The 14770-nt window shown below is 35.9% G+C and overlaps 1 protein-coding gene across 2 annotated transcripts in view; it reads left to right on the top strand.

Moving 5' to 3' along the window:
* The window catches only part of GAS2L3 (growth arrest specific 2 like 3), a 77000-nt gene extending 67170 nt beyond the window's left edge, over positions 1 to 9830 (top strand). For both annotated transcript variants that reach the window (XM_003929605.3, XM_074402353.1), the window contains 4 exons: positions 634 to 697; positions 1641 to 1779; positions 3756 to 3863; positions 5380 to 9830. In XM_003929605.3, the coding sequence (XP_003929654.1) occupies positions 634 to 697; positions 1641 to 1779; positions 3756 to 3863; positions 5380 to 6696 (1628 nt within the window). In that variant the 3' untranslated portion in view covers positions 6697 to 9830. The remainder of the gene's footprint in view (positions 1 to 633; positions 698 to 1640; positions 1780 to 3755; positions 3864 to 5379) is intronic.
* The last annotated feature ends 4940 nt before the right edge of the window (positions 9831 to 14770 follow it).

Raw genomic sequence — 14770 nt, 5'->3', positions numbered from 1 at the left:
GCAGTGACTCACTGCACGGGCTTAAACACTGGCGCTGGGATTCATGGCACTTTTTTTTGCCCAGGAATCTCCTGGCCTGGCTCCCTGTTCAGACCCGTCTTTAATCAGATGAATGGGTGACTTTCCGGGCCTCCAATCGCCAGCCAAAAGGGCCCCCAGACCAGTGTATTTTGTAAGGCGAACCACCAGGACAAAGCAGCCATGTGGGGCAAAGCAGCTGTGCCGCCCAAAGAACCGCACTGGCCAAAACAGCTGCACTGGCGACCCGTGGGCCTGTGGGGCTCCTCCGCCTGGGAATCTCCTGGTCCATGGGCAATAAAAATGCGGCATCCACTCACCCTCTGCGCTTTCACTGGGAGCTGCAACTCCGAGCTGTTCCTAAACAGCCATCTTGCTTCGTCCTCCCAGCTGTTTTTATTAAAAAACAAACCAAGAAACAAACAAACAAAAAAACTCACTTGTCAAAAGATAATATGTAGAAAAAATAAAAGTGTATTTTCTTCATTTTTTTTCTAAACAAGTAAACCCACCGTCTTCATTACTCTTTTTTATTTAACTCTCTTATTCCATGACAGAAGTATGTTTCCAAATTTAATTTTGCTCTACAAAATAGGTCGTTTTATTTTTCCACAGTTTTGCACAAAGATCCAAGACAGGTGTATCTTTGTCTTCTTGAAATTGGTCGAATTGTGTCAAGGTATGTATTCCACAATATTTTAGAATTTCAATGTTAAAAACATTTTAAAGTGACTGAATTTTAGCTTAGAACACTATTTTCTGTAATAAAGACATTGTCTTAACTGTTTTTATATTTTATCTTTTTGTATCTTTATTAACTTTTCTGTTTGCATGAGCATATGTCAACATCCGGGTTCTCAATATGGCTTATGTTCATTTACTGTTAAACTATGAGAGGGGTTACTTAAATTTTTTAGATTAAGAATAGGGTAAAAGCACGTAGTCTAAGGCAGTTCAAGGCAAAGCAGGTCCTCTGAACACAGAAAGGATCTGACAGAAGGCCAAGGCATGGTGTCTCCCATACCTACTTCAGTTCTATCTTTACTCACCAGCTCATTTGAAGCCGTGTTTCAGGATCCCAGGTAGAACTTTGGGAGCATCCAGAACTGAAATATATGCTATGATGTGAGGATTATCACATAGATACTTTGCAATCTATGAGACATTAAAAAGTATTTTCAGCCGGGCTCAGTGGCTCAAACCTGTAATCCTAGCACTTTGGGAGGCCGAGGCGAGTGGATCACGAGGTCAAGAGATCGAGACCATCCTGGTCAACAAGGTGAAACCCCGTCTCTACTTAAAATACAAAAAATTAGCTGGGCATGGTGGTGTGTGCCTGTAATCCCAGCTACTCAGGAGGCTGAGGCAGGAGAATTGTCTGAACCCAGGAGGTGGAGGTTGTGGTGAGCCGAGATCGTGCCATTGCACTCCAGCCTGGGTAACAAGAACAAAACTCCGTCTCAAAAAAAAAAAAAAAAAAAGTATTTTCAAATATTCCAGTGAAACAATTGGTAGAAGAGGATCATATGGACTTTACTTCAGAAAGAAAATCTATCTTGATATGCAGGCAAGTGCTTGGGTCAACTTTGCTTGAATGATCAGATCTCCTGATTGTTTTTCAGATACGGGGTTGAGCCACCAGTGTTAGTAAAACTTGAGAAAGAAATTGAGTTAGAAGAGACCTTGCTTAATACTTCAGGGGCTGAAGATTCCATCAGCATTCCAAAATCATGCTGTCAGCATGAAGAGCTACATGAAGCTGTAAGTAGTTGCTATACTTTCTTTTGACCATGATACCTTGAAGTCTCATAGTTTTAAGCACTTCTAGTTTGCTACAGGTGATGATGTTATTTTTAAAAGAAAGTGTTTCTTATTCAAAATATAAACCAGTGCTATTCTCTTATCTGATTAATTCAGGGCATTATATTTTAAAAGTGATTTCTTATTGCTTGTGTATGATAAGGAATAAATGTGTAGTTGAAGAGTGGTGGGGCTTGGAACTCATCATGAAGAGTACTATAGACCACAAGAGATCATTGATTCTTTTTTCAGTCTGGTAGTATTGTAATCTGATTTGCAAATTATAAGGAATATTCTCATGGTCATGTAGAGGTTATATTGTTTTTATGGTAATAATCCAGGCATAAGATGAGAGCTTGAACTTCAGCAGCAATAGTGGGGATGGAGCAAAAGGAACAAATGTAAGACATATTTAGCAGGAATTGTTAGGAGAATTGACAGGAATTAGTGACTGATTGTGAGAGAGAGAGAGAGAGAGAGAGAGAGAGAGAGAGAGAGAGAGAAAATCTAGAGTGATTTCCAAAGTTTGTCTAAGTAGATGGTATACTGATACTTGCAGAATACAGGAGGAGGAGAAGTTGTGAGGGAGGATTGATTTTTTTTTTTTTTTGAGGATTCTCTCCTGCAGAATATATGCATACTTGTTAGATGATGGGTTACAACTGGCCAGTCTTCTTAACTTTATCTGTTCATTAGGTAGAAGTTAATACAGTTGCCATTCCTTGGGTTGTGGGTCTCCTGCAGTGACTAAAATATGAATAGTGAAGGTGAACTGAGCATGAACATTTTCTGCTTAGACTGTTGTTTAGAACTATTCAAAGGATGCAGGGTTTTATGAAAGTGTGAAATTTATAAAATTAAGAAATAATCATTGCTAATAAACACTTTTAAAGTATTGCTTTGTTTTGTTTAATGTAATAAAAGTCTATGGTAAAACTGTCAGATAACCTTGCAAGACAGATTAAGAATATGTCAGAATGAACAACTGTTTTATCTGGCCAAAATATCTATATTATGCTATTGACATATGTATATACATGTATGTATCTGTGTGTGTGTGTGTGTGTGTGTGTGTGTGTGTGTGTAGACTGTCATTATCAATATGGGAAGCAGAAAGAATGCAGTAGGTAGAAAATAAAATTTATTTTGAAGCTCATATAACCTTAAAGAATGATAAATAAAGGAAATATTGAGAAAATATTTTTATCAAGTGGAAAGTACAGTGGGTTCATTTCCATATTATATAAAGACCTTACAAAGTTTGTTAAGAAAAACATTGCAGTAAGTAAATGGCAAGGTCTGTGTTCACACGAGAAGAAAGTGCAGTGTTGAAACTTGCTGATAATCCAGAAAATCAGGTTAAAACAACTATGAAATACCATTTGCCCCATTAGCAACATTTTTTAAAATTATGAAACCTGGTGCTTTTAAATTCTAGTAAACTGTACTTAGGGTTTGCTATTGGCAATGGAAAATGCCGTAAACTTTTGAAAAAGAAACAGACAAATATTAAGAGCTACAAAAATATTACTTTTTCATTTTTATTGTAGTTGAAGAGGGAAAAAGGATAAATGAAAGTGTTTCTTGCATTAGGACTTAGAATGGTGAAAAATTGAAAGCAATTTTTTGCCCTCAGATGGGGCAGTGGTTTGGTTTGGTAAATGAGAGGGGGGCGGGGAGATAGAGAGAGAGAGAGAGAAAGAGAGAGAGAGAGAGGGAGGGAGAGGGACTGACCTTCATCACTGCTGGCTTTTATGTTAAATTAGCAATGTCTAATCTCAATATTTGTTAACAAGCACAGGAAAAGAGATTAAATCGTCCAACTGTCTTAAATTTTTATCTTTGAGTTTGGTTTTCCTTAGCTATCAAATAATATTGCAGTTTAAACAAAATGCTTTTTGTAATAAGCACTAAATTGTATTTATTTGTCATCTTAGGTTAAACATATTGCTGAAGACCCTCCTTGTAGTTGTTCTCATCGATTTTCTATTGAGTATTTATCTGAAGGACGATACCGACTAGGGGATAAAATACTCTTTATAAGAGTAAGTCCATTATTTACATTTTATTTATACATAAATACTGTTTTGAAATTGGATTTATTGCTTTACTAACCTTTTGCTTCCCCTTTTACTTAAAAAAATGGAAATAGATGCTATTAATGGAAGGATTTCACTGTACAGGGAAAACAAAGAGTAATTTCTTTTATGAGTATATAATGAATTTAGGTAAACACTCATTACACAGCAAACAATTAACTTCAATAGCTAAGATTATTTAGACATTGAATATCATAGGGGAAAATTCCTTGTAGACCCCAAGGAACTTATTTCTCAAATTTTCTTAGAAAAAGGAATAATTTTCCATCATAAGAAGAAAAAATAAAACATCTAATAAGATTGAGTATTCATAGGGAAAAAAAAGAAATGTTATAGTTTATAATAATATAACCTTTGGGCATTAAACAGAAAATATTTTTCTCACTGACGCAGAATCAGTGTGTATACCAGTATGCTGATATATATGTTCATTTCTTTCCTTTGTCCCATCTACAGTTGATCCCGTTGTTCCTTTTGCTGGTAAGGAGACTGAAATTTCACCTGTTCATCATTCTTTTCACTTCCCATACAGGAGCTGTCTTATTTCCAATTTAGGAAAATAAGATAAAAATATTTAAAAGTATAATTTCATCATACATATATTCTTCTATTTCACATATTATTATTACCTCCTCAGCCCTAACTAGCTCCTATAGAAACATTCACATGTGTTTTCTTTAATTAGCTTTTTTTTTTTTTTAAAGGCAGTATGATGTGGTAGTGCACAGAACATAGGACTTAGAGTTAAAATTTGTAATCTCATACAATTGTGCAGATTTGCCTGCTGAATGGACAGGGCCCTAAAACCCAACTTGAGATATACTGGCAGAGCCAGGATGTCTTCACAAAAGTACTATTTGGGTTAGGGGTAGCTCATACATTTGAGGCCAGGCCAAGCTATATGACTTGGGAAAAATTCCTTAATCTTTCAGAACCATAATTTTCTCATCTGCAAAGAAAAAACAATAACAAATTATACCAAAATGCTTTAAAGCTTAAATTGATATAATACATATGAAAATAATTTTAAATTGTGAAGTACATGGTTTAGTCATTTTATCTTTAGTCCAGAATTATTTTTTCCTTATTATGAGGCATTTTTTCCTATGTCTTTGTTTTTCCTTCTTTCCCTCTCTTTCCTTCTCTCCTATCTCCTTCCTTTAATATCCAACTTTTCATTGAACAGTACTGCTCTTGCAATAACTTGGATTTTTAGGATGCGTGTTATATAAAAATACCTTCCATACAAATTGGAAGACTGTATCGTTAGATGCGTAATTGAATATGAATTAAGTTTATTATGTTAATAATACAAGAAAGAAACTGTCAATTTGTAGTGAAGCTGTTGGCAAATGCTCTGAATTTTATAGATCACAGACATCACAAATTGTAACTGCTAATGAATTGTAACTGTAAACCCCATAGTATTACAGCTTTACTTTTTATTTTCCTTTGGGGGCAGATGCTTCATGGAAAACATGTCATGGTTCGCGTTGGTGGAGGCTGGGATACTCTTCAAGGATTTCTGCTGAAATATGACCCCTGTCGAATATTACAGTTTGCCACACTAGAACAAAAAATTTTAGCATTTCAAAAAGGAGTTTCTAATGAAAGTGTACCTGATTCGCCTGCCAGAACTCCTCAGCCTCCTGAAATGAATCCTTTGTCAGCAGTTAGCATGTTTCAGAAACAACATTCAAAACCCAGCGTCTCAGTTAGTATTCCAAAAAGCAAAGACAAACAGGGATGTCCATCAGGTGCATTGCTGCCAGCATCTTCACTGAAAGGAGGTAATACGGGCTCCATGTCAGTTCATTCTAAATTTCCAAATTCTCCAGCAGCATCTTCTCATCCCAAGCTCAGGTCTTCAAAAGGTGTAACAAAGAAACCACAGGCTCCTTCAAACAATGTATCATCTTCACTTGCTTCATTAAATCCAGTAGGTAAAAACACTTCTTCACCAAGAATTACACCTTGTGTATCTAAGTCACTGAGAAAATGTATTCCATCTCCCATTATCCCTAAGGCCAAGGTTATTCCTTCCCAGAATTCAACAGATCTGCCTGAGTCCACACTTTTGCCAAATAAGTGCTCTGGAAAAACTCAACCTAAGTATATGAAACATAATCATATTTCTTCGAGAGATGATGCAGTATTTCACTTAGCTGCACATTCAAATTCATCAAAGTGCCCCAAGCTACCTAAAGCAAATATACCTGTAAAGCCTAAACCTTCTTTCCAGTCCTCTGCAAAAATGGCAAAACCCAGTTCCAAAACCATGGCCACAGGTCTAGGAACACAGTCTCTACCATCCAATGAAGCCCCACAAGCAAGGCCAGTCCCAGCACAGAAACTTAAATCGGCGTTGAATTTAAATCAGCCAGTTTCTGTATCCTCAGTTTCTCCTGTGAAAGTCACACAGAAATTGAAAGATAAGAATATAGTTTCTGTTGCCAAAAAGCAGCCTCAGAATAAAAGTACATGCCAGAAGACAGGACCTAGCCCCTCGAAGTCTCCTAGCCGTACCCCGTTGTCCATCGTGAGCCTTCCGCAGTCTTCTACCAAAACACAAACTGCACCGAAGTCAGCACAGACTGTCGCTAAGGGACAGCATTCAACTAAAGGGCCTCCCAAAAGTGGCAAAACCCCAGCTTCAACCAGGAAATCACCCTTATCTGTGAAGGATGTGGATAGTGGAGATAAAAAAACTACTGCAAAGAAAAAGGAAGATGATGACCATTATTTTGTCATGACTGGAAGTAAGAAACCTAGAAAATAAATACATAGTCATTATAATAAAACAGGAAAGGAAGAGTGAATGTCTTAGCTTCACATCTTAAAAGTTTCTCCTATTTGTGTTTGTCCAGATAGGTGCAGACACTAAGGATAAGATGGGGTATGGAGGCTGGGATGAGGAAAGGGCTCATCAGAATTCACATATCTGAATTCACCAGAAGGAACCCTTCTGAAGCAAACAGTTGAAAAATCACTGCAAGGTTTTTATTAATAATAGAAATGTGTATGATTTTCAATCTATAGGATCTTTGTTAACATCTGCCTTTTACAGGAAATGTAAAAGTTATTTAACACTACAAGAATTTTAATAATAGTTGCTATATTTTTGAGTATGTATTAAATATGGAGTTTATATACCTGCTAATATTGACAGTGCTGCTCTTACTATTAGTTAATTGCATTTTGGTTAAAAAAAAAAAAAAGCAACAGTTTGGCATTTGCCCTACAAAAGGCACTTAATTTAATTTTCCGATCAGGACTGCCTGATCCAACAATACTAAGTCATTGCTGCTGCTGATTAGCTTGGCATTACTCTGTGTTAAGTAGAATTCTTATTATTTAATTTTTTTAAGCTTTCCAAATCAGAAGGAACTGATTATTTTACCTGGCTTATATTTACATTGGTAATATTTTGTTACCAATATTTTTGGTCAAAAAAAATTAGCTTATTGATATATAAACAAATTTTGTAAACAGTTTTTATATTATCTGTAAAAACTTAGACACCTTATATTTTATATGTTGTGCAATGTGACAGGGGAAACTGATACAGTAGCTTTTAGCATATTAAAAATGATTTTTTATAATGTAATTTCCTGTGAGTGCAGATCTGACATTTTCCATTAAGATAATGTGAAACATCAGAATTATGTTGTGACAACTTTAAAACTAAGATGATATTAAAATAATTTTAGAGTTATGATATGTAAAAATTATGAGATTATTTTTCTCCAGATAACACAATACCAATTTTAATTAATTTCTTCCAATTAGGTTAATTTTCTTTTTTTTTTTTTAAGACAGAATCTCACTCTGTGGTTCAGGCTGGAGTGCAGTGGCACGATCTTGGCTCACTGCAACCTCTGCCTCCTAGGTTCAAGTGATTCTCTTGCCTCAGCCTCCTGAGTAGCTGGGGCTACAGGCACATGCCACCAAGCCTGAGCTACATTTTTTTGTATTTTTAGTAGAGATGGGGTTTCACTGTGTTAGCCAGCAGGATGGTCTCGATCTCCTGACCTTGTGATCTGCCTGCCTCGGCCTCCCAAAGTGCTGGGATTACAGGCATGAGCCACTGAGACCGGCCCCAATTATGTTAATTTTCGTTAATAAAGTTATGCTGCCTTCAGTTTTCCAATGGCAAGTAGACTGGATATGTTCAAGGTTTTCTGCACTGTAGGCAGATTGTCTCAAGAAGCATATCACAATCATGTAATGCCTGCATAAACTCCATCAACCTAAGGTGTTGTAAATAATTTATTTTTAAGGGATTGTGACTATGTAAAAATTATTAATATACTTTGAAAAGTTTTAAGGGTGTTTTTAATAACCTTACAGTATTGTCAATTATCATAGTTTATTCAGTATTCAGGTTTGTGTTTGTCTGTTTTAAACTAAAATGTGTTTTCTAAAGAAAAAAATAATAATTTACACAAATGTACAAATATAGAATAAGCATTTTAAGCTGGCTATTAATGTTCTTTAGATTACCAAGCAAGAAAACTTAACCTATAAAGATAAGTGATCTTTTGCTTGAAGAGTACAGATAAAAGTCAAAGATAGGTGCAGGCTAGTTTTCAGAATAATTGATGCTTCTCTTCTTTAGAGTCACCAAATACTTAGTTTAGCTTGACTATTGACTTGGGTGTTAAGAGAGATAATACGTACATCTTTGGAAAGTGAAGTCAGTGTTCAAGAGGTGCTGGAAGCTTTACTTTTTTAGTGATCAGAAATAATTTAGTGCATCTTTCAGACATGAAGAATTTTATCATGTATTCCCTTATAAAACTAAGTAATACTTCTTTATCAGTAACTTTTAGAACTTAAAAAAGAAAAAAAAGTAAATGGTATCGTAGGCAACCTATGAATCCTAGATTTTACAGTATGTAATTTATAACCATGTAATTTATAAATATGTAAATTATGTAATTTACAGTATATCAACACTAAGTTTTGTATTGAGTGTTATCAGGAATAAAAGTATCCCACAGGCATCTGACACAAATTCCAGAATTAACCAAAGAATTGCTTATTTGAGGCCGGGCGCAGTGGCTCATGCCTGTAATCCCAGCAGTTTGGGAGGCCAAGGCGGACAGATCACAAGGTCAGGAGTTTGAGACCAGCCTGACCAACATGGTGAAACCCTGTCGCTACTAAATATAGAAAAATCAGCTGGGTATGGTGGCAGGCCTGGCCAAAAGTTTTGTTTGAATAAACAATATCCAAAAGATAGTTTCTTCAGATATATTTTGAAATTCTAAAAAGCTAGTGTTTCTAACAATTTTCACAATTTAAAAACAGCTTTTACATGGTTGAAGTTGGAAGAATTTTCCCTCTCTTCCTAATAACGATGCATGATTTTAAGGTCTTCTTTGTGTTTAATGTTTAATGAAATGAGCATTATGCTTAAATTACTGAAGTACCTGGGAGAAGTAATGATGCATACTTTTAAAAAAATGAAAAATGCTTTTATTTTTATTTGTTATAATTTGTTAACATGACTGATATATAAAATTAAACTTCAGAACACAATGAAATGCCAATTATTTTTACATTGTTTGGGCAGAAATTAGGTATTTAAGGCTTATGTTTTCAAAATGCCTTGATAATTTAGATGACCTCTAACTTTACTGTCCATATGGAGTTTGCCATTCTTTATGGATAAGAGAGTTTAAGGAAAAGTTATTGTTCTTTCTTCAGTCTTTTTATATCCCTCTGATTTCAAATCTGTTACTTTATTAAAAGGCTTCAGCAACAGGTTGTTATGATGTATTCTTACATTCAGGTTCACACAATGACCCCATTTGAATCCAAATTTGTATATATTCTTTTGTTATGCCAGCAGTATTTGTATTCAATTTTAACTTATGTTTTCTTGGGTATTAAAATTTAAACAACTAATACCAAGTCTCAGTTTGCTTTTTTGGTGTATTCTGAGTACACTATGATCACTTAATTCATGTTGGAAATTGCATATAGGAACATTCACAAATTGAGAAGAATGCTATTAAAAATGCCTTCTTTATATTTCTGAAATTTATTTCACTGCACCCAGGAGATTATAGGGCCTTGTCATTAATCAATAGTATGTGTTCCCCAGGTTGCTGTATCTGCTGGATGTTTGTTCCAGAAAGACCAGACTCACATTTAATAATCTTTGAGATAATAGAGATAATTTGTTGGTTGCCAAGGTGGAATTCTGTAGATCGTACAAGCATTGTATTCACCAAAGATGACTGATAGTAGGAATTTCCAATTTTCAATTTCTGTAATCCTGGTTTTTTTTTTCTTTTTTTGAGGTGGAATTTTGCTCTTGTTGTCCAGGCTGGAGTGCAATGGCACAACCTTCGCCTCTTGGGTTCAAGTGATTCTCCTGCCACAGCCTCCTGAGTAGCCGGGATTACAGGTATGTACACCACACCTGGCTAATTTTGTATTTTTAGTAGAGACGGGGCTTCTCCATGTTGGTCATGTGAGTCTCGAACTCCTCACCTCAGGTGATTGGCCCCCCTCGGTCTCCCAAAGTACTGGGATTACAGGCATGAGCCACCGCACCTGGCCTGTAGTCCTGTTTTAATTTCACACTTTGATACAATGAGAATATTCTTGAATATTCTCATCTTTTTACTATATTCATGACCAGAGCAATTATAAAAAGCAGTTAATTCCATATATATTTCCTGTGATGTTTCCAAAAAAGGAAACAGTAAAACAGAACTTAGACAAAATTTTATTTGCACTTTTCTAACCTTCTGTGAATGTGGAATATTATAGCTTAAAATTCACTTTATGAAATTTTGGGTAATATTGGGAAAATATTTAAAACATGGCAGTAAGTCTGGAAATATAAAGGCACGCATTTTCTTACATTTAAGTTCTTATACTGTTTTGTTCTTGAGAAAAACACAGTAAGACTCGAGGAAATAATACATGCCAAGATTTAGTTATAAGGATGTTCATTATAAAATTTTAATATTGGTACAGCCATAAAATATTATAGTCATTAAAACATTGTAGACATTGACTTATCTTAAAAGTAGTACGTATGGTAATGAAGTGGTTCGTTCTGAGAGACTGCAGTGATAAAATATTAATATAGGCCAGGCGCAGTGGCTCATGCCTGTAATCCCAGCACTGTGGGAGGCAAAGGTGAGTGGATCACGAAGTCAGGAGTTCAAGACCAGCCTGGCCAAGATGATGAAACCCCATCTCTACTAAAAACATAAAAATTAGCTGGGCACAGTGGCAGATGCCTGTGATCTCAGATACCTGGGAGGCTGATGCAGGAGAATCACTTGAACCTGGGAGGCAGAGGTTGCAGTGAGCAGAGATAGTGCCACTGCACTCTAACCTGGGTGACAGAGCAAGACTCTGTCTCAAAACAAAAACAAAAACAAAAACAAAAACAAACCATTAATATATAATGTTTCTTTTGTATTCTTCCAGAATAGCACAGTACCTGTTAATATAATATATAGGCTCAATAAATGTTATCTATTATAATGAACCTCTTGTGGATATTCTTTTAGGGTTTCATATAATACGTTTTATTTACTACAATTAATTTTCTTAAATTACCTTAGGTAAATCATTTCACAAATTATATCACAATGAATAAATAGAATAGAATGAATTAGAGTTGTGTGTAACTGTTGAGTACTTCTAGTAGTGAAATATGGCAGTGTTAAAAGTCTAGTATCTACTCAAACCATCATTTACTAATATCTACTGATTTCTATTCTGGGAGATAGAGGAATAAGACAGTCATGATATTCAAGAACCTTGGGTTTACATAGCACTTTGCAAGCACAAAATACTTGTAATTACCTAACACGCAATCTTGCCAACAATTCCATGAGATGGATACCATCTTCATTAGAATGTAAGCACCATGAAGGCAAGAATTACATCTGTTTTGTTTACCACTGTAGTCCCAAAGCCCAAACCAGTCCCTGGCATGTACATAGTAGGCATTCAGCAACTATTTGTTAATAAATGAGGCTGGGCACGGTGGCTCACTCCTATAATCCTAGCACTTTGGGAGGCCAAGGCAGGTGGATTGCCTGAGGTTGGGAGCTCGAGACCGTCCTGACCAACATGGAGAAACCCTGTCTTTACTAAAAATACAAAAAATTAGTTGGATGTAGTGGCGCATGCCTGTAATCCCAGCTATTCGGGCGGCTGAGGCAGGAGAATTGCTTGAACTCGGGAGGTGGAGGTTGTGGTGAGCTGAGATCACACCATTGCACTGCAGCCTGGGTAACAAGAGCAAAACTCCATTTCAAAAAAATAAATAAATGAACTCCCTTTATACAGATGAGGTTACTAAGGCTCAAGAAAGTTGTTGCTCAGTTGATATAAAAATACCTACTGGGATAGATTAATTGGATTTTAAAGGTTGATTTTTTAAACCTGTTTATACTTTCCCACAAACTGTTGAGTTCTTCTTTATGTCAATGATCCAGAAATTGGACTTATGTGGCATCTTTAAAAAACACCTGGAATAGCACCTCCTGCTTTTTCTTTATTTCTTGGAAAAATCTTTGTTTTTGAATTACCCTTTATTAAATATTGTAAACTTGAAGATTTAGAGATTAAAGTAAAAAGTATATTCTTACACTTTTTACTTTAATACTTATAAATCACTGTGTACAAAGCATTGATCTTGGAATAATGAATTATTGCAATTCAGTCCCAGGATAATACAATAAAGGTGCTTTGTAAATATTTGGTGGATAAATGAATGAGAAAAAAAGTTAAATCTAGCGTAAAGTTCTTATGCAGTATTAGCAATTAAAATTTATGACTGTGCAATGGAAAAGTACTATAAGTAACCCTAGAACCTCCTTTAAAAAAAAATTAAAAATAAATGATTGTCCTCTGAGTGAGCAGGTTTCATAGGCTTCTTCCAAAAGAAAAAATATGTAAATTTCTATCACATAATCTTGAAGATGTGATACAAAGTTGTATTATGTAGATTTCTTTAATAATTCATTGCACCATGCTAGACATGCAGGAATCCAATAAATAATTGTTGAAGAATAGGCTAACCTGTGGTGTATACTGGAAGGGGAGTAGAATGTGACATTTAAATTTTTTATTATTCCAAGCACTGAAATTAAATGAAGGCAAGTTGTCTTCAAACAGCAATTTGCAGTAGTTTTTGTTTACCCTAAGCATCAGAAAAAGCATTTTTGAAGTGTGAATGCATGAAGCCCCAGGACTCCTTACAGGTAAGAGGAAAAAAAAATCAACCCTGTTGAGAATTGTAGCCTTTGAAGTCTATGAGGCTTAAAGGGCAAGTTAAGGGAGAATAGTTTGGAATCCTAAGAGGATATGACAACAGATAGGAGCCAGGCGCAGTGTTCCTTTGACTTTCCCCATTCTTTTCACCCATCTCAACCCTTCACCTGGCTCACAGTTAACGTTCATGTCTCAGCTTAAATATCACGTACTCAGAAGCCTTCAGACCCTCCAAGCCTGGGTTGGATGCTTCCAACCTTACTTTTTTTTTTTTTTTTAAATCATTGCATTGCATCTAGCACTGTAATTTCCCATCTACTTATCTAAATCTCTCACCAAATCTAGAGTGGGAACTCTGTCTCACTTGTTCACAGTTACACCCCTTGTATTTAGGACAGTGACCAGACGTTTGTGTAAGAAGGGAAGGAGGGAAGGAAATACCCTTTTACTGATATAAATAAGCCATCAATGTGTGTAAAGAAAACCTCTAGCTTGATTTTGTTGGTCCCACCTACAGTGCAAGGATTTTTCCTGAGAAAATGGCATGGTAGAGCTTGAAGAAGCCTGAAGACATAACCTGCTTAGTTTTAGAGAGGAGAGGAGGGAGGAGGAAAAGAGGGCAATTATGAGAGGCCTTAAAAGTTATGGATTTCTTTGGTTGCATCAACATCTAGCGATTGTAGTATTTTTACAGAAGAAGGATGTTGGAAAGGTCCCAATTTATTGTCTAGTTTTGTTTTGTTCGTTTTTTTTTTTTTGGTTTTTTAAAATATTTTCAGGTGTGAGAGGCTACTGAGAGCATAACACTGATGTAGACTAGCAAGTGTCCTGCCGCCACCCAAGTTAGTCCTCACATGGAACAGAGGAGGAAATTCAGTCTGTTAGTTTTACTTCTTCAAAACCAATCTCTGAGCAGCAGAGCGAAGTCAAAATAATCGAGGTAGTCGTCCCAGGGCGTGATGGGAATCATCCCAGGTGCTAGCCCCTTCAACAGCTCCTCAGTGTGAGTCTAGCACAGTAGATTCCTTTTATTATCTGTATTTAGGATTGGTTCTAAAGCAGTATGCTTGGCCACAATACAGTAAGGCATCATTCATTTGCTCATTAAGCAAACAAGCTCTTTGAGCACCTACTATGATACCAAGTGTCTACTCAGACACTAAGCTAGGTGCTAGGGGTATAATGATAAACCCAGTTACTGCTTGCTAAGAGATTATAATCTTCATCCCAGTGTTGTCTTTTTTTTTTTTTTTTTTTCAGTGTGATGTTCTTTTTGACTGTAACCCACTCACTTCTTTCTTTATGATATATTTTACTCATGGGATAAAATACCTCCATGAGAACAGCTTTGTGTTTTCCCATATTGCTTTAGATCGGGAGCCCGCAAAAATTAAAAAAGAAAAAAACCCTGATAACTGTGTCTCAGCCTCAAGAACAAGAGTCATTTACTGCTAAGAGTTGTTACTCAGAAAATGGAATAGTGAGAATCAAGTCCTAAACAAGTGATTGAAAACAGAAATCTGAACCTTCTCTGGGTAGGCCATTAGTTAAAAAATAAACTAATATCTTTAATACAAGGATGCTTTTCTAACCCTCTA

This window comes from Saimiri boliviensis, chromosome 7 (assembly GCF_048565385.1).
Source record: "Saimiri boliviensis isolate mSaiBol1 chromosome 7, mSaiBol1.pri, whole genome shotgun sequence".
Lineage (NCBI taxonomy): Eukaryota > Metazoa > Chordata > Mammalia > Primates > Cebidae > Saimiri > Saimiri boliviensis.
The sequence above is the reverse complement of the archived record's forward strand: the minus strand, read 5'-3'. Positions and strand labels throughout refer to the sequence as shown.